The sequence below is a fragment of the Phocoena sinus genome, chromosome 1 (genome assembly GCF_008692025.1).
Source record: "Phocoena sinus isolate mPhoSin1 chromosome 1, mPhoSin1.pri, whole genome shotgun sequence".
Classification (NCBI taxonomy): Eukaryota; Metazoa; Chordata; class Mammalia; order Artiodactyla; family Phocoenidae; genus Phocoena; species Phocoena sinus.
Genome location: NC_045763.1, coordinates 9,522,365 through 9,545,852, shown reverse-complemented (window position 1 = coordinate 9,545,852; position 23,488 = coordinate 9,522,365). Strand labels below are relative to the sequence as shown.

General features: G+C 57.1%; 1 protein-coding gene across 1 annotated transcript in view; it reads right to left on the bottom strand.

The window, feature by feature from the left end:
- Positions 1-23,053, bottom strand: part of TNFRSF1B (TNF receptor superfamily member 1B) — a 34,278-nt gene extending 11,225 nt beyond the window's left edge. The window contains exons 1-6 of the mRNA XM_032637273.1: positions 22,906-23,053; positions 3,868-3,967; positions 2,007-2,135; positions 1,389-1,538; positions 881-974; positions 248-477 (exon numbers count right to left, since the gene is read on the bottom strand). Of these exons, the coding sequence (XP_032493164.1) occupies positions 248-477; positions 881-974; positions 1,389-1,538; positions 2,007-2,135; positions 3,868-3,967; positions 22,906-22,983 (781 nt within the window). The 5' untranslated portion in view covers positions 22,984-23,053. The remainder of the gene's footprint in view (positions 1-247; positions 478-880; positions 975-1,388; positions 1,539-2,006; positions 2,136-3,867; positions 3,968-22,905) is intronic.
- Positions 23,054-23,488: the final 435 nt, after the last annotated feature.

The window sequence follows — 23,488 nt, the reverse complement described above, 5'->3', positions numbered from 1 at the left end:
CCTAATAGGTTCGTCGGAAACGGCAACCAGAAGGCCATCTCCACTTTCACATAAAACGCTGACCCTACCTCTCCCCACCCAGTAATTCCTAGTGGCATTAGTAAGTCTTGGAAGAAGGCAAGTCTCAACGCTACCTACATCCCAGGATGGCGTACAGGGTCTAGCCCATAACAAGCTCTTGGTAAGACTCTAAGACGGGAGGGAGGGAGGGAGGGAGGAAGGATGAATGGGCCCCCTTGTGACTTACCGATGGGAAGAGACATGTTTGCTGTGTTGCGCCCTTCAACTGGGTAACTTGGAGGACCTGGGGCCATCGGGAGCCGGACGGAGGTGCTTGGAGCTGTGCTGGACCGTGGAGTCGGCTCCATGTGTTGGGATCTTGTGAGGGCTGGGCCCGGGGTCACTTTCAGGGTGGGGAGCACAGATGTGCAGACTGCATCCATCTCTGAGGTGCCACGGATGGCCACCGAGCTACAGCTGGGGGAGGAGGGGGCTTGGTCAGGGACAACAGGGGACTGAATGGCTCAGGGTAGCTGGGCTCACTCGTGGGACCTAGGCCAGTGTGCAAGGGGCCCAGCAACTGGGTTAGGGGAGCGGGTTCGTGTGCCACGCCCTCTTTCAAGACTTATGTCCCCTATGACCCCACCCAGTCTTGACTTCCAGAGCAAAACTCTTGCTCACCATGCTGTCTGTTCAGGGACCCACCCACTGTCAGATAAACCAGTCCTGGCATTGAACAGGGCTCGGCAATGCCTCAACCCGAGGGAGTAACTGGGGGGATTCTGGCCACCATGGCACGCTGTTCTGTGCTCTAGGCCTCATGATCACCCAGGGACAGCCCCTCCTTGCTCCTTCAGAAGCAGAGGATTCAGCCACTCACATCCGGTGGGGCCTGCAAGTATCCGTGGATGACGTTGTGTCGGAGAACGTCCCTGGGGCACAGGGAGCGCATGCCACATTTGATGTTGCAGTTCCTTCAAGAAAAATCAGAAACTGTCACCAACTCAGATATTCCATGGAGAGGTGCGCCTTGGCCCTAGGGGAACTGGAGCCCTCGGGGAAGAATGAGGGGCCTGAGGAATTCGGTCTGCACCTCTCCCCTTTAACACGAACACACACACACCTGGGCGGTTTGTCCTTAACTAATTCTAGTGACTGTGTCTTCCTGGGGCACCACCCGATCTTCCAGTAGCCTGGGGCTTAATCTGATCCATCTCTGGATCCCCAGGGCCTAGCACACAGGGGGTGCCTGATCAGGAGTGCTGGAGGAAAGAATGAATCGGGATGGTTGGACAGATGGGTACCAGGCACCTGGCCGCCACTGACGACGCTCCAAGGAAGGAGAGGCCCAAGGGGGTCCCCAAGGACCTCTGGCCCTGGCCCCGTACCCGGTTTGGCCACGCCGAAGCCAGGGCCACATTTGCGCAGCGGCACGCACAGCCGGCACCCCTCCTGCCTTCCCAGGGTGCAGTACCAGCCCGGCTTGCAGGTGCAGATGCGGTTCTGTTTTGCTGTGCAGGCTTGAGTTTCCAACTGGTCTAGAGGTGCGAGAAGACAGCCGAGGGTCACTCCTGCCTCCACCAGCCCCACCCACTGCCATGCCCACTCTGTCTTCCCACCCAGCCCCACCACCCCCAGACAGCTCTGGTCTCCAGCAGACCGCTGAACTGCCCTCAGGACGGGGCCAAGAGACTGCTGGACACAGAGTCTCCATCGCAGCAGGGACGAGCATGCCTGCTTTCCCAAGCATAATGTCCTCAACTCTAAAACCAGGCACCATTTTCCCACTGCTGCCCTTGGCCTGTCTGCCCCAAGGGGCTATTAAAGAGGATTCGGTGAGACAGGATGACAGTGCCGCTGATAAAAAGTAAAGAGCTGTACCTGTGCCCTGGGGCATGAAAACAAAGGTCTGGGATAATCCCAGCCAGCTCCCAGGCAAAGGGGCTGGAGTGCATGGTGGCCGGGGGAGGATGCCCAGGACTACCCCTCACTCTGGGCCAACTCACCAGAGCTGCAGTGGGAGTTACAGCTAAAGCACGCAGGGACCGAGTTCCAGAGCTGGGTGTATGTGCTGCTCTCGCAGGAGTCACACACGGTGTCTGAGGTCTGGTTGCATAAGGATTGTACGTGGTAGCCTGAGAAAGCAAGGCCAGGAGTCTCAGCGGAGGAGGGGAGGGCTGGGGGGGTTCTGCTGGGACCCTGGGCTCATCCCTTGTCCTCCAGAGCCCCAGAGTTGCAAGGCCTGGCTGGGAAGGCTCTTTGATGGAGTTTCGACTCTGCATCCTTTCCCATCTAACATGTACCAGCTGTCATGCCATCTTTGAACCCCGTAGTGCTCATAAAATATCTTCCTCTCTGCTCTTTTCAGGTACCTGGAATTCCACCATTGGAATTGCCTATTATTAGTCAATAACACCTTAGTTAGAACTGGTTTGCCGGTTCCTTTCTTCTTTATAGTTGGCTGAAATTCTCCAGCTGGGAAAGGTAAAAAAGGCAATAGTAGTCATCCCTGGTATCCCATCAAGGATGAGACCATGGGACTCCTGAAGGCCTCCAGAGAAGGCATGCCAGGGGATGGGAGAACACCCAGGCGAACCTTTAAGAAGTTTCTCTTCTGAGTGCCTGTCCCCATTCTTAACCTGCCACCTCCACTGCTGTGCTAATCTAGTAACTTCTTACAGAGACCCTACCGGTTAACAGGAGAAAGAAGAGTCACTTCCCCTGGGGTCTCTTAAAATGGCCATTGGAGGTGACAGGTACATATGTGCCTGCCCACATCTCAGGCTCAAAGCTCTTCAATGCCTTTCTGGATCCTGCAGAAGAAAATCTAAACTCCTTACCATGGTTCCTGCTTACTCACTCTAGGACACACGCTGTTCTCCACGTTCACCAAAGAAGCTAACACCTCAGGGCCTTTGCACATGCTGTTCCCCCCCACCCCGTATGTTTGCATAACTCACTCCCTCACCTCCTGCATGTCTCTGCCCACGTGTCAGCTCCTCAGAAAGGCCTTCCATGACCACCCCATATAGAACAGCATGTCCTACTCTGTCTCTGTCTGCCTTCCCCTGCCTTGTTTCCTTCACAGACCATACGTCTATTTCTTCTACTGGTTTATTTGTCTAGGCCTCTGTTAGAATGCAAAATCCACAAGGGCGAGGATTTTGTCTGCCCTGCTCTCTGTTGTATTCCCAGCACTCAGAACAGTGCCTGACACTCAGAAAATGCTTTATAAACATCACAGGAATAAATTATAAACAAACGAATGTATGGACAGCACCAGGTGTTGGGCCACCTGCCTCTCCCAACTGGGATTAGGCCTCGGGTCCACCATCTGTGAAATGGGTAGCAGTCACTGATTCAGTCAAATATGCTCTGAGCACCTGCTATGTGCCAGGTATTGTGCCGAGTACTAGGGATTCAGCAGAGAACAAGCCACAGTCCCTGTTCTGAGGAGCACACAGTGGGGGCAACAAAAGAGACCCAGGGCAGGATCTCACAATGTCAAAAGAGCTGCTGCCATGGGGGATGCCAAGGGCCAGTGGGAGCGGAAAGGAGGAGTCAGATCTGGCCAGGCAGTGCTGGCAGGCTTCCTGGAGGAGGGAAACATCAGAGGCCTAAGCGATAAGCAGGAGTAGACCAGGGGAAAGGAGTTGGGAAGTGCACCAAGCAGAGAGAACAGCATGTGCAAAGGCCCAGAAGCAAGAGGGAGCAGGGGGTCGTTTCATGGAACCAGTGGGAGCTCAGTAAGAGTCCAGGGTCATGACCCTGACCCCTAACCCCCATAACACACCCATTCCCTTCAAGGCACCGCCCCCACAGGGACCCAGCCAGGCTGAGGGCAAGAGCCTCAGTGGCTGCCCTCACCTGGTGGACACTTGCTGCAGCACATCTGGACCTTTGTGTTGTAGTATTCTTGCAGCCGGCACGAGCTCCCGGGCTCTGGGACATAGGGGATAAACACAGCCTGGAATGGGGAAGGGGAGGACAGCCATTAGCTTGGCCACCCGTGGATCCTGCTACGCTGTACGCCCAGATCCCCATCTTGCGTCCTGCAAGTGTTTGGCCTTCTCCCTGCTGGGGCTCTACTGACACGGGGACTTCTCCCTTTGGTGGGGGGTGGGTAGAGGTAGAAGAAGGGTAGTCCCTACCTTCTTTCACCTCCCCCACCCCCCTCAGTGTAGCACACGCATGTCTGCAGGCGGAGACGTGGAACCAGCTGGCCGGAGTGGGGGGCCAGCTCCTCACACCACATGGGGCAGAGGCGACGCCTTGAAGCCTCCCAGAAGGCGATGGCCTCGGTCACAGCGAACGGCAGAGTTCAGCACAGATCAGCCGTGCCTTCCCAAGAGGGAAGCCGTTGCCTCGCCTTCCCTCTGCACCTGGTAATCACCCCTTTGTCCTTCCAGCTGAGTGCTGCCTCCTCTGGGAAGCCTTCCCGGACTCCGCCAGGCTGATTCAGGTTCCTCCCGCTCTGGGCTCTCTCTAAACACTGAATATGCCCTCCTGAGGATCATCTCACTGTGCTGAAATGGGGTACCTTCTCGTCCTGCCACCCTCGCGGGTACATTTGCATGCACACGTGCGTATACCTGTGCACAGAACACACACAGACATACACACATGCACACGTCTGCCATGCAAAGGGCAGAAACGACGACCTCATCACCTCTAGACCCTCAGCTTCCAACATGGGGCCCACAGCAGAGTTTGGGCTCAGGAGAAGAATATTTGTTGATGATGATAGCTACATTTCTGGAGCACTTATGGGGTGCCAGGAGCTGGTCAATGTGCTCCAGGTGCCCTACTTAGTGGATGTAGTTGCACCCCACACAGATCCCCTATGCCAGCAGGGCGCCCATCTCCAGCTGTCTTGGGTGTTGCCCCATAATGGCTCCCAGCCCTCAGGTGGGACCAACGCCGTGACACTGTTCACGCTCCAGAGCATCGCCCCCCAACCCGTGGGGTCAGAGGGCATGAACTGTAGGGAGGCAGGCTGTCACGTGGCCTTCCCCTCCCCCTCCACAGCACCACCAGGGAGGCATGACTGCCGGAGCCAGGGGCAGGTGGGCCCCTGGCTGGTCCCTGCATCCAGGACGAGTGGGCCTGGAAACCCAGCTGCCTGCCGCACTCGGCCTGGCAGACCTACCCTGGCTGCACACAGCTCGGCGCCAACAGCTGGAAGCATCGGGGGATGACCCCCAGGGGCTGCGCAGTGACCTGTGGCTCTTGTGGCCCCCGTGGCCTTGGCCGAGCTGCCTCCTCTGCCCGGTGACTGTTCGCTGCCACCGCGGAGCCTGGTGTGTATTGACGGTTAGGTGCTCAGGGCGCAGTAATGTCAGCAGTGGGCTTCATTACAGGATCATTTCCTGGAGGGGCCCACCCTTGGCGCCAGGGACACCAAGCCGTAACACGGGTGCACCCTCCATGCTGATCGGCCCCTGAGGCCCATCCCTCACCCACACCCTCACCCCAGGCCTGGTGCCAAACCCCAGGAAGGCAGCTCTAAGGAGGCTGGGAGAGATGCAGGCTGGCAAGGGAAGTGGGATCCATTCTGCATGACCCAGAGCCTAAAAAGTAACTTCCACCCCATCTGGACTGTAAGCTTATATGCCCATGGCTGCGCCCGCATGCGCACACACACATTCTCTCTCTCACACACACACACACGCACTCACACGCACTCACACACACTCACACACACTCACACACACTCACTCAGTCCTGATACTTCCTCCCTCCCTGTTTGCTCCTGGAGTAAAGCCCCTTCTCCGGGCTCCTCCCACTTACTGGGGGTGGGGGTCACTGCCTGCGTCCAAAGCCCCTGGAGGGGGTCTATTATAATGCCCACTCCCACCGCAAAGAAGGGGCAGGAACCCCCGGGGTGGGGGTGGGGGGGTGGGGGTGCTGCCCAGGAAGCTGTACTGTTAAAAAAAAGAAAAGAAAAGAGAAAAGAAGAGAAGAGAAGAGAAAAGAAAAGAAAAGAAAGAAGAAAACCTGCCAAGCGATTCCCATGCGCCAGTGCTGAGCAAAGCTGAGCAGCAGGCAGGCCAGAGCAAGAGGCGCTGGGGCAGCACGTGGAGGAGACCTAGCAATCAAAGGCTGGGGGAGCCCCGAGACCGGAGGATCGTGCTTCCGGCAGCCCCCTTCGCACCACCATTCGCTGCACACTGGCTGCAACGCAGGCCTAAGTGCCCCCCCAGCCCCCCTGCAGCCCGCTGTGCCTCGCACTCTGACTGAGCAGCCCGGGCGGCAGCCTCCCCCCAACCCCACCGCAGACAGCACCCTGGGGGCAGGGTGGGGTCACACCTCCTTCCCTCGAGCCCCCTGCCCCCCAGGGTGGCGGGCACAGGTCTCAAGGACCCTGCACACGGTGGGCTTCCTCCCCCCAAGTACCCTAGGGGTAACTAGGGGAGCCCCTCACTCCTGTGGGCCCTGAGAGCCACAGGCCTGGCAGCTACCGGCGGGGAGAGGACTCCTCCTTCCCCCGCCCCCCCTCACCGGGGCAGCCCTCTGTGGTGCAGCCCAGGGCGCCTGCCCTGCCTGGGGGAGGATTTCCTGTCAGGGCCCAAAGGACCTGACGGGAAAGGGCCCTGCCTTGGCCAAGTCTGGGCTCTCTCTCCACCCATGGGGCAAGGGTTCCGGGACAAAGGCGGGCAGCTGGACCCCCAGGGCCCCCAGGCCACTGCCCAGCGGCCTCCCCTCCAGGGTCTTTTCCTGTCTGAATCCCGCTCTGAACCCCCTTCCCTACACTTCCTCCTGCCGCTCTGACTCCAGCCCGAGCTGCTGGCAGCGGGCGGAGGAGGTCAGCCCTCCTTTCAGCAATCTTGAGGCCTGTTTATGCTCTTGGACAGGAAAAAAAAAAAAAACCAAACCACTGCCCTGTCATGGCTAAACAATGAGGAACAGAAAGCCCCTTGCAGAGTGGGACAAAAGGTCACTCCCTCCACTGCCCTGCTCACCAGAGCAGAGGCTAAGCTGGGGCACAGCCCTAGGAGCTGCGTCTCAGGTCAGCAAAGGAGCCATACAAGCAGAGGGTCCTTGGAGGTGCCCAGAACATGGTGAGCAGCCTCTGGGAAACTCGGTGCTAAGGAAGCTTCTGTTCTTTTGTCTGGTGTCAGGGAGGCTCAGAGCCACACTCCACCCACCCACAGGGGAGCTCTGACCGACATTTTAGAATGAGGAAATGAATTGGGTAGTACTGAATTCACTCGGTATGCTTAGCAGAGCCAATCTTTCAAAATACAGCATCCCCAAGCAAACACTGGGAACCACTGGTGAGCACTAAGCACTCATCTAACAGGTGGGAAATCTGTGACCCAGCGTGTGTGTGTGTGTGTGTGTGTGTGTGTGTGTGTGTGTGTGTGTGTGTGTTGGGGGAGATTGGAGAAGATAGACGATGGATGGATGGGTGAATGGGTGGATGGATGATGGATGGATGGACAGATAGATAAAGAGAGGGAGAGAGGATGATAGATGAAAGGAAGGAGGGAGGGAGAGGGAAGGAAGGAAGGAGAGAAGGAAGGACCCATCTAACATCCAATTTGTGAGGCACATCTGATTGTGCCCATTTCACAGACGGGGAAATAGAGATGGAAAGAAGCCAACCCACCTCCTGGGGTTTCCCAAAGGCCATGCCAGGGCCCGGCTGGTGGCAGCTGAGTGATGCCTGTGCACAAGGGGCCAACAGGGCCCATTGCTCATCCACCACAGGCCTCAGAGCTGCCTCACATTGGAGTCTGCAGCTCCATTTCCTCTACATCCCAGGAGTGACAGTACGTGTTGGACCCCCCATCGGATAGACTCCTCACCAACATTTCACAGATGGTTGAGAGGTGAAGCGATGCACCCAAGGCTACACCAGAAGAGCCACACCCCCGACACCGCTATCCTGCCTCCCTTCTCTTGTGGGCCCAAGCTTCCCTTGCCCTCGACACAGACCCAGGACCCCAAGCGCCTGCCAAACTCAGCACCCTCTCCCACCATGTGGCCTCCAGCACTCTTCCAGGTTCTCAGCTTTGGCCCTTCGGAGAGGAAAGGAAAACACAGGATATTCCTTAGGCACCAACTATCTACAGGCCAGGCTGCAAGCACTTTATAATACCCCACTCCTACCCCCCAAAAGCTGGTGGGTACGTGCCCACTTCACAGCTCGGGGAGATCAAGTCATTTGTCTGAGGTCTGGGAGGGAAGAGGTGGAGTTGGGATGTGACTCTTGCTCTGGTCCCACTGGAGAAGTCTTTGCTCCCCTCCTCAGGACAGCTAAAGGGGCCAGCCCCTGGGATCCACCCTCTGCCCTGAGTCACCACCGTGCCACCAGCACCCGTTCATCCACCTCCACGCTGAGCGGAGCCTGGGGAGCTGGTTCACACGGGCACACGCACCCTCTCCCTCCCTCCCTCCCTTCCTCTCTCTCTCTCTCTCTCACACACACACACACACACACACACACACACCAGTGCAAGGGACCTCTCTCAGCCTCAGGCCAACATCCTCTGACCTCAGCTCTGACCTGGTTTCCCAGGTAACCACGCAGGAATCTCAGAAGAGCCCGTCTCCTGCAGCGGGCAGGGACATCCAGCACCTGAGACCCTGCCCTTCCCAGAACTGCTTGTTTCACGGGGATCCTTGACCTGTCAGGAGCTGGCAGCTCCTCAGCAAGCAGGAGTGGGGTCAGCAAAGGCTCAAAGGTAGGAGCCTGTGAACAGGGAGTGCTGGCCCAGCTGATCTGCAGCTGTGTCAAGTGCTGGAGGGACACGCGGGAGCCGATGACCGGGAAACACGGCCCAGAAGCGGGGGTGGGACTGAGGCGCAGCAGCTCAGGGCTGGCAGGAACCTTAGAGATGATCTCAGATGACCTCTCATTTAGTGGTGGAGAAAGACAGGGGCAAAGGTGGAAACGTTCATTCATTCATTCAACAAACATGAAGGTGCCGGGCACTCAGCATCAAACATAAGCAAGTCCCTGCCCAGGAAGCTGGGCTCTAGTTGGGGAGACACAGACACGCACAGTGGAAAATGGGAGGTGGTAGCAGGAGCTAAGGAAAAGGGAAAAGCAAGGTGGGGCAAGAAGCCCCAGGGAGGATGTGCTCCGCGTGTTCCAGGCACAGCCAGGGGGCCAGGGCAGCTAGGTCAGGGTGGGCGAAGGTGAGGGAGAGGGTGAGGGCGCTAGGAGACAGGAACAGCAGCACCTTGTCCTGGAAGTTTGTATCGTGCAGAGCTGTTCACACGCGTTACCGTCTCTGATTCCTCATTCCAGTGCTGTGACGTTGGTAATATCGGTATTCCCAAGTCACAGATGAGAAAACTGAGCCTCAGAGGTCTCCTCACCTCCAGCTCTGTGTTCCTTCCCTGCCCCAGAAAGACTGGATCTCAACCCTCCCTGCCCTGGGCCCACCCCAAAGGTCCTCCCTCCCCCACTCAGGCACTTCTTCTACTGTGGGCGGTAACCAGCTTCTCTGTGCCTCAGCTTCCTCATCTGTAAAATGGTGGTGTGGCCTGGTTGAGGTTCTAAGCCCTTTCCAGCTCTGGCTTCTTCAGGATGGGCATCAAAAAGCTCAGCCCCCTCCCGAGACCTCAGGAGGATGGGGTGGGTGGGTGGCCCACCCACATGAGAGGTGGAAAAACTGACTGACCTAGGAGGTAGGGGCTGGGGTGTGAGGCAAGGCTGAGGGTGGGTGTGGGGAGGGGCTTCCTTGCCCCAGCTCTGCCCCTCAAACGCTCTCCGAGGGTGAGGGTGGCCTGAGCAAGTGTCCCCTGGGAGAAGGGGGGCTGGAGATGTCCATCCCCCCACATATACGGACACCTGGCCTCACAGGAGGAGCTTTGGCCTCGGTTCAGAAGATCTGGATACATATGCTGGTCCTACGGGACTTGGGAACATCACTTACTCTCTGAGTCTCGACACTGTCATCCGTAAAATAGTGACATAACACCTTGCCCGGCCTCCTCCTTCCTCCTCGGGTTATTGTAGGCGCAAAGGCGGGGGGCAGGGGATCTTAACTTGGGTCCGTCATCTTCTCCCAGACTCCCAGGGGACCCGGGGGGGGGGGCGCTCTAAGGGTCTGCAAAGGCCCTGACACACATGTGGCCTTGTGTCGGATGGAATATTAGAACCGGGCTCTCTCTGCCTTAGTTTCAGCTAAGAACAGGCACGGCAAGGACAAGTCGCTGAGGGCAGGCGGCCCAGTTTTGGTGAGGCGCTAGGTGGCCCATGCAGGCCTTGCAATGGAGGGGGTTTCCCTCTCTCCTCAAGAGCAGGTCTGGGGAAGCTGACCCGTGACCCTTGGAGTTATGGAGTCACCCTCAGGCTGACCCCAGGCCCAGTCCTCAAGAAGCCCCAGGTCAGGAGACGGCAGTAGGCCAGCTGCAGGGACAGCGGAGTGGGCCTCGTTAAGGCAGAGGGAGGAGGGGATGCCTGCAGGTCAGATGTGGGCTTTCTAGGGTAGTGGCCTTGGGTGGTCTCCAAGGGACTTTACTCAAGCGGAACACCTGGAGGGGTGAGGGGACCCCTAAATAAAGAGTCTGGGTGAGTGACCAAAACCCAGCAGCCAGGCGTCCATTAAGTGGCCAGAGGACACAGTGTCCAGGATAAGGGACAGGGATGTGACTGTGAGTCCCTGAAAGAAGGTGAGCCTCAGAGGCCAGCAGGGGGCAAAGCCAGAGCAGGACCAGACTTAGCTGGTGGGTGTGGCATGAATTTTCCCCACCCTCTACTCCCTCTCTGTCCCACTCCTCCCAACTCTCACCCTGGAGGACCAGAAACCACAGCTAGCAGCCAGGGCTGGAGGAGGGAGACTAGGGCAAGGTAGGCACTGCACTGGGGTCTGCCCAGTGAGCAGCAGGGCCATGGCACCAGGCAAGACCCTCTGATTGTGGAGTCAGCGCACCTTCTCGGGGAATTGGGCAACCCCGCGCCAGCTGACTTCCTGCCTCTCTGCTCCCCGACCAAGACCCTGCATGCACCCCAAGGTGGGGGCCCTCAGTCCCTTCTCCTATTTATAAATAGACCGCGAGAGGGGAAGGCAAAGAAAGACAGGCCTGGGGAGGGAGGAGGAAGTGGCCGCCACCAAGACAGTGTCATCTGAAAGCACTAAAGCTGTGGCGCCCTCTGCCCTTCCTGCCAGCACTGACGAAGCACTGCGGGGGTCTCCAAGGCTTTTTGATTTTCTGGAGACCCCCCCACCGCCCCCCCACTTAGATGCCAGTACCCTTGGGAAGGGGTCCCACTCCCAGCCTTCCCCAGGAGCACCCCTGGGCAGGGTGAGAGCAGGAAGGGGATGTGGTGGGAAGAATGCCACGGGGGGAAGCTTCAGGCTTGAGGAGTACACATGCCCCACAAAACTTCTCTTTTCACAAAGTGGGAGAGACAGGGACTGCTCGGACCCAGGAGTAGTACCTACGGTGTGCAGACAGTGCTGAGTGAGCAGGCCCACATGCATTCTCTTGTTTTATCTCTGCACCAACACAACGAGGTCAGCATCACCCCATTTTAGAGATGCAGAAACAGAGGCTTCCGGATATTCGATAGCATGTCCGGGGCCACGTAGCCAGCGAGCGGCAGAACTAGTCCCAGCTGCATGTCCCTCAGTGTCCCCAGACAGGCTCATACCCCGTGGTCTTCTCTTGCTCCCTCATTTCACAGAGGAGAGGCCCAGAGAGGGAGAGTGACTCCCCGGAGAACGCACGGTGAGCAAGGTGTGGGCGGGTTCAATGACTCTCCCAGGCAAAAGGGTCTCCAGGATGCCAGGGACAGACACTGCAGCCATGGAGCGGAGCAGAGGCGTCTGCCCAAGGACCCAGGGAGGGAAACTGGCTTCAACCAATAGAGAAACCACATCATTTCCATGGCAGGTCCCTGGGGCCCTGGCATATGCTGAGAGACAGCAGAACCATTTTGGCTTCAATCTTAGGGGGTTCTCGGGAGTCCCGCAGACTTCGGGGTGCAGCTGACACGGCGATGACGCCAGAGCCAGGCAGTGGAGGCTCATCTGTCATCACGGAGAGGAACGGCATCTACGTCAGGAGGACCGACCACATCACAGGCGGCGGCCAAGGGTGACACATCCCACTCCCGTCCTGCTGCCTGTGATGTCGCTTTAGAAGTGAGCTGGGGGAGGACAGGAAGCCCGGGCTGGTATCCGGTTCTTGGGGTCAGGCTTTGTGCTAAGCACCGGGGTACAAAGATACCGGGGCGTGGTCCTTGCCCTCAAGGAACCCTCGGTCTAGTTGCAGAAAACACCCTAACCCTTTCCATCCCCTCCCAACACACACACCCCAGGCCCAGCCACCACCTGCAACCTCCTCACTCTCGGTCCCCAGGCTTCCCAGACAGACTTGAAGCCACCTTCCTACACCAAGTCTGTCCTGAGCTCAATGTCCTCAGCCTGGGGCCCGGGGGCCACTGCCTGGGCCCTGCCAGCATCTCCCACTCAGTCTTCACCTCACCCTGCATCATCCCTCTGGCTCTGGTACCCTCCTTCCCGTGTCCTCCTGCTGCTACCTCTGCCCAAACATCCTGCCCTCCCCTCTTGCAGGGCTAACTCTTTGGCTTCCTTCCAGAGTCCTCTCCACTACCATCTCAAGGAAACCTCCTCCGGACCCGCAGATGGGGTCAGAGGTCCCCCTCGAGGGCTCCAGCAACAACCCGGGTATACCTCTCTAATTCATGGACCACCTTTTGGTTAATCATTTGCTTCCCTGTGTCTCCCCGTCTGCACCCTCGAGCGTGAGCTCTGAACCAGACACCTGGGTTTCGGTCCCAGCTCTGCCACTCACCAGCCTCAGTTCTGCCATCTCTGAAACGGGGACAAAAGCAGTGCCCACCTCATGGGGCTGTTATGATTCACTGGGCCAAGGCGTGTGGAGTGCGCCATGCCCGGCGGCAGCAAGAGCTGAGCGTCAGTCGTTGGGTTTTTATTACTCACGGCTCTACACCCAGCCCAGCGCACAGCCCACAGCGGGTACCTAACGGATGCTGAATTGTTTAACAGAAGCAAAGTTTCATTTCCAATTAGTTGAAATGAGCTGGGGCTAGCAGGAGAACTGGGCAGGAAACAGGCTTATAGAGAGAGAGGGTGGCGTCCCCAGAATGGCAGAGCCCCTCATGGCCACTGCAACCACCCTGACTTCTGGGTGGTAGTTTAAGCACAGAGCTCGGAAGGGGCTGCCTGGGGTGGGGTCTTGGCTCTGCCTCTGGTGAGCTGAGAGCCTGAGCCCAAAGCTTAACCTCTGTGCCTCGACTGCTTCTCCTATCAAATGGGGATGATGATGGTACACCCTTCCCAGGTGGCCTTGAGGACAGAAGGCACTCGGGGCATGTAATGCATTAGACCCGTGCCTGGCACCCACGAAGCACCCCCGGACGTCAGTCCTCGCTCAGGGTTTGCCGCACTCTCCCAGACCCCAAAGGGAAATGACGGAGGGGGGCCTTTTTATCCCCACCTCACCACTGAGAGGAAAACCAAAGCCCAGGGAGAAGGTCCCAAGGTCCTGGCAACAGAGGCAGGCAGGCCCCCAGGAATCCTGACCCTCTGCCCATGGGGGGCTCATCACATTTCATGCCTGAGATGCAAAGGCCAGCCCTGCCCAGCCTCATGTCCACCCCAGCAGCAGCCAGGGTGAGCGAAGCCGGGTTCACGCTGGGGCTGAGCACAAGAACTCCAGGAATACACGAGGGTGACACTGTCCACGGTCAGGTCGCAGGGACGGGGCTGATGCCATGGGCACCTCATGTTGCAGGATGGGGTGGAGAAGGACGGCTCCCCTTTCTCCCGAGTGTCTCTGTCTCCACCCTAGGTCATTGGTCCAGCCCAAAGCCCAACTCCACTTCCCTGAAGCCTTTGATCCTTCCTTCCTGTCCTGCTACTAACCTCTCAGCCAGAGCTCTCGCCTAAACTATTGCAACATTCTCTCCACCTCATCTGTCCTTCCCACTGAGGCCTGGGTGATCTTCCTAATACACCCTCTGCTCTGGTCACTCCCTCACTCAAAAACTATCAGCGGCTCCCCGTTGCCTCAACTCCTGATACGAAGTGAGTGTGGTAGCTGAAAGCATAGTCACTGGAAAAAAGATGCCTGGCTTTGAATCCAGACTCCCCTCTATTGGAGGGCAGCATCAAAGGAGTTTTGCTTTTTTTTTTTTTTTTAAATAAATGAGGCTAAAAAACCTCAGTCTTCTCACCTGCAGAATGGAACTGATAACAGTATATACCTCATGGGACTGTTGTGAGGATTAAATGAGATAACACATGTAAAGTGCTTAGTAAACGCTCCACAAATTACAGTGGTGGCACAGTCGTTGAGAATCTGCCTGCCAATGCAGGGGACATGGATGGGTTCGAGCCCTGGTCTGGGAAGATACCACATGCCGCAGAGCAGCTGGGCCCGTGAGCCACAACTACTGAGCCTGTGCGTCTGGAGCCTGTGCTCCGCAACAAGAGAGGCCGCGACAGTGAGAGGCCCGCGCGCCGCGATGAAGAGTGGCCCCCGCTCGCCGCAACTAGAGAAAGCCCTCACACAGAAACGAAGACCCAACACAGCCAAAAATAAATAAATAAAATACTGAATACATAACTACTTAAAAAAAAAAAAAAGTTACAGTTGCTACAATGTTTTAATTTAATTTAAAAATTTTTTACTACTTCCAGAAACTGGTCCTAAACAGCCTACAGCCTCAAGTGCCATCGCCACCCATAACAGGCCTGTTGCTCCAGCTAGGATGGCCTAGCTACTATCCCCTGCTATCCCTACTCCTGGCATCCACTCAGCCCAATCCTGACCACCCTCCAGGGCTCAGCTTTTAAAAAGATCCTTGTGTGGTCACTGCGGGAAGAGGCATGTGGGGGACAGAGTCAGGAAGGTGTCAAAAGATGAGGGGGGTGACCAAGGGGCCAGGCCAGGAAGCGAGTGAAGCCATGGGGTGGTGGGGGAGGGGCTTGAGAGAGCTAGGAGGACAGGACAGGAAGGAGCAGAACTGGGGGCTTGTGAACGCGGAGCAGGAGGTGACAGGCTCACCAGGAACAAGCTGAACTTCTGCACGTGGCAGACAGAAGCGGGGCTCTGGGTCAGCAGGAGGGAGGACACGGAGGGGTGCCCAGGATGCTGGCGGCCATCCCGGTAACTAAAGCCAAGTGCTGGGAGCCCTTCCCTAAGAGTCACTGTCAAGTCCAGACCTGGGCCTTGAGCTGGAGACCCACAGAGGCCGGAGCTGCAGGCCACCTCCTGCCCAAAGTCACTCACCCTCTCTATCCCCTTCCCCCTCCCCTTTGTCTAACACTCAGGCTGGGCCAGGTCTCTGCTGATCTCCACTTCCAGCTGCGCCAGCTGGGGGTCAGAGAGGAGAAGGGAACTGGCCAAGCCCTCCCGAGCTGGAGGCTGAGCCAGGGCTGGGCCCAGGACCCCCACTCCCAGCCCCACGCTCCGGTCCCTTCCGCAGCCTCCGGCATCTCTCCTGAATGGCACTGGAGAAGGCTCTCCACGGGCAGTCCGGCAGATGCCCATCCAGAGCCCCCTGCCCCAAATCCCTCCCCGTGCTGCTCTCACCCTCAGGCCCTCTCAGTTCCCCGAATATGTGGCCAAATCAGCTACACCCCCTGCAGGGCCAGGCTCAGGTGGAAACACACAGGTGGGCCCCTGTCTGGACAGCAGAGGAAAACAAAAGCCCCTGGGGATTTCCTCCAGCCAAAGCACTGAATCAACCCGGGGTCCCAGCTCTGAAGCTGGGGGCAGAGTAGTGGTTTGCTGGCCAAAGGGATCCAGCCGTGTCCCTCGACGTCCCCCGGCACTGCCAGTTGTCCCCACGCGTGCCCACTCAGTATCTGCTACCAAGAACGGGAGGGCGGCTGGCCGGCCCGGGGCCTGGGAGATGGGCTCTGCAGCCGTGTGAGCCGGCTAACAGGTCTTGTTCTAGTAACAAAATGGAGAGTCTTGCAATCCTCAACCTCCGCAGGTGACACCTGAGATGCAGCCTGTTCCAACCTCTCCTCTTCTGCAAAGAGGAAGTAGAGGCTGAGAGCTAGGGCGGTGTGTCACGGTCAACAGGCCACCAGGGCAGAGACAGACCACAGCTGGAGTCTGGACTCTCCTGCACAGCTGCCCCGCCCCCCAACTCCCCCCAGCATTGCTCACACCTGGGGCAGATGGAAATCGACTCCTTCAAACCCCCATCGGTGAACAGACACTTTCTCTTCCTGGGCTCGCACCTCGAGTGTCCCAAACCACAGTGATGTCACCACCACCTGTGACCTCATGTCACGACACGATGGAAAATGACCATGGGCCCCAGAGTCCCAGCCCCACAGTCAACATCTCAGCGGAGGGGCACAAACACCCAAAGCCCTGGGACTCAGAACCAGGGGGACAGCTGTGAGTCCATCACAGGTGACAAAGCCTTCTTCAAGGAACCCCACCCCCCACCCCGCACTCAAGGCTTCCCCGAACCTGTGGGATCCCAGGCGGCGGGCCCCGCAGTGATGCCCACAGCACGGACTTTCCCGTGGTGCCCCAAAGGGTCTGGCTTCTGAACTTTAAGAGGGGCTAATCAGGTAGTAAGGGGCGGGGAGGTGGGAAACGCGTGAAGCCTGTTCTGCCTGAGGGGTGTGCATCTTGTCTCGGATGCAAGCTGACCAGCAGCCAGGGGGGATTCTTGATGCTACTGCGGCCTGAGTCAAGGAAATCCTTCCAGCTAAAACAAGTGGGACTGAGGTCAGCAAGAAGGGAGACTGGGAATCAAAGATATTAATGGTGGGGAGTGGTGGACTCTCCTTCCTGGGAAAACTCTTAGACCCCCTCGCCCCCAGTCTGTGGCCTCCATCAAGCACAGGCAACACTGATACTTCCCCAACATTCCAAGGGAGTGTTAGGATCAGTGCTGTTATGTTTTATAGATAGGGGTGCTTAGGCCCAGAGAGGTTAAGTAACCCGAGCGAGGTCACACAGTGAGCCGGAGACCACAGTGTACAGATGGGAACTCTGGTCTCTCGGGCCCCAGGCCAGTGCTCCTTCCTCAGGGTCCTGCTGTCCCGGAAATCACTTGGAGGCTGGGGGATGGACAGCATGACCTCAGAAGAGCCTTCATAAAGCTTCCCCTTTTCAGGGTTACAGGTAAATACAACCTTCTGGATCACGGAGGTCAGAGATGGAAGAGATTTTAAAGACAGCCTGGAATCAGCCCATGCCCATCTTGCAGGTGGGAAAGTCGAGGCCTTCTGCATCCCCTTCACAGAGAGGTCATGAGACTCCTCTATTCTATGCCACATGTGCCCCTTGCTCACCCTCAAATGAGATCCAGCACCTGTCACTCACTGAAAGGAGTTGGGAGGGGGAGGGGAGGATTTCCTGACCCCGCAGCCTGTGCCACATGCCAGGCTCCTAAGGCCAGGCAGTTGGGTGGGTGGTGTGAGAGGCCCTAGGACACGGGCTCTGGATCAGGAAGCATAAACAGGAGAAGGCGGGCAGGAGGGAAACTGTCCTCAGGGATGCTGGGCAGGAGCTCTGGGCAAATGGAGGTCTGCCACCCCTACCTCAGAGCCCTGTGGCTCAGAGACAGGGACTCCGCCTCCACGGTGAATCCCAGGCCCTGCGAAGCCACAGATGCTCAAATAGCCACCAATGGGCTGCATAGCATATAAAGCACTTTTAATCCTGACAACCAGCCAGTGAGGTGAAGGATCATTTTTCTATTTTACAGATGGGAACACAGAGGCAGGCTCCCAGAGATGGAAAGACTTGTCAAGGTCACACAGTCTATAAACAGCAAAGTAAGAAGTGAGCCAAGGTCTGTCCAGTTCTGAGGCCACAGCGTTTCTTCTAAGTCATCAATATTGCTTCCCTGGGGCCTGGCGGGATGTCCAGAAGCGGGAGCCACAGCAACTCCACTTTGTTTCTGTTTCCCTTGGTAGCACCCTTCTCTCCACCGTAACCCCTGGCTTCCCTTGCTGCCTGCTTCTGGGCAAGTCACATGCTTCCTGGGCTCTTAAATCACTGCCAGTGGGTGGCCCTGTCACGAGCCAGGAGGGGGATGTGGGCGGGTGAGCACTTTGGGGAGAGCACCGCTAGCCTCAGCAGACTCAACACAGCAGAGGAAGAACCCAGAGAAATATCCCAGAGAGAGTGAGACGAACTGGAGCCCAGCCCTGCCACCACTGGCTTTCCAAACTCTTCTGTCTCATCCATAAAGCAGGGTCATTATGAAGGTCAGATGAATATTTTCGGACATTAATTCAATATTTTTTAGCACCCACTACATGCCAGGCACCGTTCTAAGCCAATGGTTCTCAACTGAGGCAATTCCCCCCAGGGGACATTTTGCAGCATCTGGAGACGCTTTTAACTGTCACAAATGAAGGACAAGTGCTGCTGGCATCTAGTGGGTTGAGGCCAGGGATGCTGCTAAACATCCTACAACTCACAGGACAACTCCCACAGCAACCATATGGCCCGAATGCCAAGAGAACTGAGAACAAGGAATCCTCTGCTAGGCTACGAACAAGTGAACAAGTCCCTGCCCTCACCATGCTTAACACTCTAGTAGAAAGACACAATGCAAGTGAAAGAAATATAATAGGCCATGAGTGTTACAGAGGAAAACAAAGCAGGTCAGGGGAGTGAGAGTACCTGGTGGGGAGCTTTTATAGGTAGGATGGCCAGAGAAGGCATTCCTGAGAAGAATTCATTTCAGCAAAAGAAAGTGCAGGAAGGAGACCTGAGGATTATCAGCGGGAGGAGCGTTCAAGGTAAAGGGGAAGCAAGTGCAAAGGCCCTGAGGCAGGGGTGTGTGTGGCATGTCTGAGAAACGGAAAAGCAGCCCACATGGCGTAAACCTGAGAACTAAGTTGATGTGTAGAGCTGAATGAAACACACACACAAACACCCACGGATGGCATCAAAACTCTCCCCCTCCAACCTTCTTGGCTACTCCTCCAGGAGCCACTGGGCCAAACCCAGGACCACAGTGAGGGTCACATCCTCAGTCAGCAAACAGGTTCCCCTCTGGCATATTAGACAGGGGACAAAGAGACATCCCAGGACAGCAGGTACCCTGGATCACCCATCTCCACCAAAGGCCAATGTCCCCAGGCCAAGCTAGGAGTCCCCAACCTCTCCCCTAACTCGAGCTGGCCCCAGGCCCCTAGGTATTGAGGCCCCTCAGCCTCAGGCCAACCCAGCAGGTAGAGATCCCCTCAGCCCCCTCCCAGCAACAACAGAAAGCCAGACAGCTAGAGCCCTGCCCATCCCCATTAGATGGCACCAAGTGCTCACCTATCCTGCCAGCTGTACTGGCGTTTGTTTGCTGAATGAATGGATGACGAGATGAATGAATGACGCATTCCACACCAGCCAGCAAATACAGCTTTTAAAGGAGGCAAAAACCCTGCAGGCAAAGTGATTCTGCCACGCCTGCAGCAGCTCAGGTCTCCCTGGGGCTCTTTCTACAAGTTGATTTATTACATCGGACACAACTGAGTATCCACTGTGTGCCAGGGACCCGGGTGGGGGCAGACGGGGGATACAGGCATGGGGAGGGTAGAGTAAGAAGAGCTTTGGAATCAGGCAGACCTGCATTCGAACCTCCCCACCCACTACCCTCCAGTTCTATAATCCTGGGAAATACCATAACCTCTCTGAGCCTCAAGCTTCTGCATCTCTAAAGGGGAACGCCACCTTTTAAGAGTTGCTGTAAGGAAGGTTTCAGCAAGATTCTGCAGTTAAATCCTAAGCATGCTGCCTGGTACTTAGTAGGCATTCAAACAACAGGTGCTATTGTGGTGCTAATAATAAGGAGGAAGACCCCCCCAGTACCTGCCCTCAAGGAACTTTCCATCTATTGAGGTGGATAGAACACAACCAGATTAAAATCAGAATGTAGTCTGTCCTAGAGAGGGATGAAGGGCTGGGAGTTCAAAGAGCAGAGGATCAAATCCAACTGGGAAGGATTCTCCTGGTGGCACAGTGGTTAAGAATCCGCCTGCCAATGCAGGGGACACGGGTTCGAGCCCTGGCCTGGGAAGATCCCACATGCCTCGGAGGAACTAAGCCCATGTGCCACAACTACTAAGCCTGTGCCCTAGGGCCCGAGAGCCACAACTACCGAGCCCGTGTGCCGCAACTACTGAAGCCCGCGCGCCTAGAGCCCGTGCTCTGCAACAAGAGAAGCCGCCGCAATGAGAAGCCCACGCACCGCAGTGAAGAGTAGTCCCAGGGAGGGAGGGAGACGCAAGAGGGAAGACACATGGGAGCATATGTATATGTATAGCTGATTCACTTTGTTATAAAGCAGAAACTAACACACCATTGTAAAGCAATTATACCCCAATAAAGATGTTAAAAAAAAAAAAAAAAAAGAAGGGAGCTGGGGATATAGATGAGAAAAGATTGGCTAAAAAAAAAAAAAAGATTGGCTGTGAGTTGATTGGCTGTGTGATGGGTACATAGGAGTTTACTATACAATTATTCCCACTCATATATGTTTGAACTTTTCCATAATGAATTAAAAAAATTTTTTCATAATAAAACCATTATGCCAAGGTCAAAAAAAAAAAAAAAAAAAAGAGTAGTCCCAGCTCGCCGCAACTAGAGAAAGCCCACGCGCAGCAACGAAGACCCAATGCAGCCAAAAAAATAAATAAAATAGAAAATAAATAAATTTTTTAAAAAATCCAACTGGGAGAGTGAGGAAAGGCTTTGGCGTGGGGGGTGGGGGGAAACGTGCAAAAGACCCTTAAGGATGGGGGAAAGGGTGCACCACGGAGACAGACAGCATGGAGTACGAAGATACACAATGGCCGTGTTTCGTAGGGTATAGGGTACGATGCAGAGAGGTGGCAGGAAACACCCGGAGACCTCACTCGCTCTGGCCTGAGACACCTGGGGGAGTTTCTGCCTTGGCCACTGGGAGCCTTTTGCTTCCCAGGCAGGGAGAGAGGCACTCCAATTTGAGGAGGGCCACTCTAGTGATGCCACCAAGGAGGATCAGTGGGAGAGGGGGCAGGGGCCAGAGGACCAGCTAAAAGGCTGTGAAGACAGTCCCGGAGGAGGGAACCTGAGCTGATACAGGAGCTGGGCACACGGGAGGGAAGTGAGAGACTCAGGAGAACCCCTCAAGCAACTCCAAGACTAGGAGCTGCTGTCCTGCAGAGAAGCCCTGTGCCTCCTCCCCCCAGGGGCTCGTGTGTCCCCAGGTTCGCTGAGGCACAGTGATGCCCCTAGTCTTGGCACACTGCAGTCAGGCTGGGGACCAGAGCCACCAGCATCCACACTCAAGTCTCAGACCTGGGACTCTCCTGACCTCCTCTGTTTACAGAACAACCTCTGGGGCAGCGCCCCCAGGTCCCACCCTGGCACCAACTGTGAATGAGTCAATTCTGGTCTGACCACCTCCATCCTCTGCCTTGAGAACTGAACTCTAAAGGTGTCTTTAGCCTTAGCCAGTGAGTCACCTCACATGAGTCAATGCCACCTCCCACCTTCCTCCCTGGTCAAGATATCCAGATGGGTCAGCACACACCCATCCATCAGGGTAAGATCGTGAGGAAAGGATGAGGCACACCTCCTCCCAGCCAAGAGGGGAAAGGAAGAGGCGTCCCTTTGGAAGAAAGAGAGCCCCCCATGCCCTCCCATGAAACACAAGGAGTTTGCTGAGCCTCAGTTTTCCTTCTCTGCAAAATGGGGCTATTCTTTTTTTTAATTAATTAATTTGTTTGTTTGTTTGTTTTTGGCTGCGTTGGGTCTTCGTTGCTGCACGCAGTCTTTCTCTAGTTGTGATGAGCGGGGACTACTCTTTGTTGCGGGCTTCTCATTGCGGTGGCTTCCCTTGTCGTGGAGCACAGACTCTAGGTGTGCAGGCTTAGTAGTTGTGGCGCACGGGCTTAGTTGCTCCGCGGCATGTGGGATCTTCCTGGACCAGGGCTCGAACCCGTGTCCCCTGCATTGGCAGGCGGATTCTTAACCACTGCGCCACCAGGGAAGTCCAAAATGAGGCTCTTCTGTCTTACCAGACCATGGAGACAGCCACAAGAGGCAAAGGTGGAAGAATCCTCTGTACACTCTCTCTCCCTTGCTATTGTGGTGGGTGCAGTTAGCGCTGAATAACAGCTCTGGGGTCTCTGCTCTCTCCATTTTCCTGGAGCCCCTTAGACATCATGTTTGTCTTGATAACCAGCCCAGAAGTCCTCCCTCACCCCTGTCGCCCAGAGCTCAGGCACAGATCCTTGGGGAGGTCAGCCCAGGGGAACCTGAGGGCACTGTCTCTCTCCCTATCACCCCAGAGTCCACAGACGGCAGGCTCTGAAGTGGCCACTGGACACTCCAGGTGGGTCCTGGGGAAGGGGTCTGGGCAAAGGGCATGGAAGACAGTCCACAGTCTGACTGTGCCCTTATTAGGTGCTACTGCACACCTGGCCCTGTTCTTTTACACACGCAGCCCCAGTATTTCTAAGAAAGAGGAAAACCGTAGCTCAGAAGGGAGGAAGTCTTCTGACGAAGGTGCCGGGCATCTGTAGTGGGGACAGAGCCCCAGTACAGATCACTGCCTACCCCCACCCCCAAGTCACCCCGGAGAGGCCAGGGGTCGCAGGGATAACGGGAGTTGGGTTTCACAGTCTGGCTGGGATCTGCCCAGGGCCCGCTGGCCGGCCACCGACGGCGGAGGGACCAAGGTGCGACTCCGGGTCGCGGTGGCCAGAGTTCCGGCCCCGGGCGCACGTGTGCCAAACCCGGGGTGCCCAGAGGGTCTCCAGCGGCGTGCATCTGATCCGGTGTGGCGGGTGCTGCGTCTCCGTCGCTCCGAGCCCCGCACCCCTGTCACGGCGCCCCGGACGCCCCGGGGCGGGGGACGCGCGCCAGCCTGGGGTGGATGGCATGGCGCCCCCCCGCCCCGCCCCAGACAGGGTCGCGCGAGTCACCTACCTGGGTGGGCACGGCGCGCCCTGCGGCCCAGAGCTGCAGTCCGACGGCCAGTGCGGCCCAGAAGGCGGTGGGCACCATGGGTGCGGGCGGCTCGGCGGGCCCCTTGCGCCCTCGCGCCACCGCTCCCGCTCCGCTGCCTCGGGCGCCTCTGACTGAAAGCGAAAGCCGGCGCGCGGCCAAAGAGAGACGGGGGGGCGGGGCGGGGCGTGGACACACCTCCTCCCCGCCCCACACAGCCGGCCGCCCCGCCCCCAACCCCCCCTCTCACCCCAGCTCTGCCAGCCTAGCGCTGGGTCCATACCTCCAGCGCCAGCCACTCCCAGCCCTCTGAGACCCTCCAGCCTCCTTCTAACGTCCCCTCCCCTTCGAGTCACCCTTCCCAGCGGGGCTGGTGGGATGGGAGAGGGGGCAGGAGATCCGCATTGGGGTTGGGCTCCCACCAGGCTTGCGGCTGCCCCGAAGTTTTCTCTCTCGACCTGCCTTGCGTCCACCTACCCCTCCCACCTCCTGCAGGCTCCCCACTCCCTTGGCGGTGGGGCACGAATTTGGTGAAACATCCCACACAACTGACACTAGCTCACGG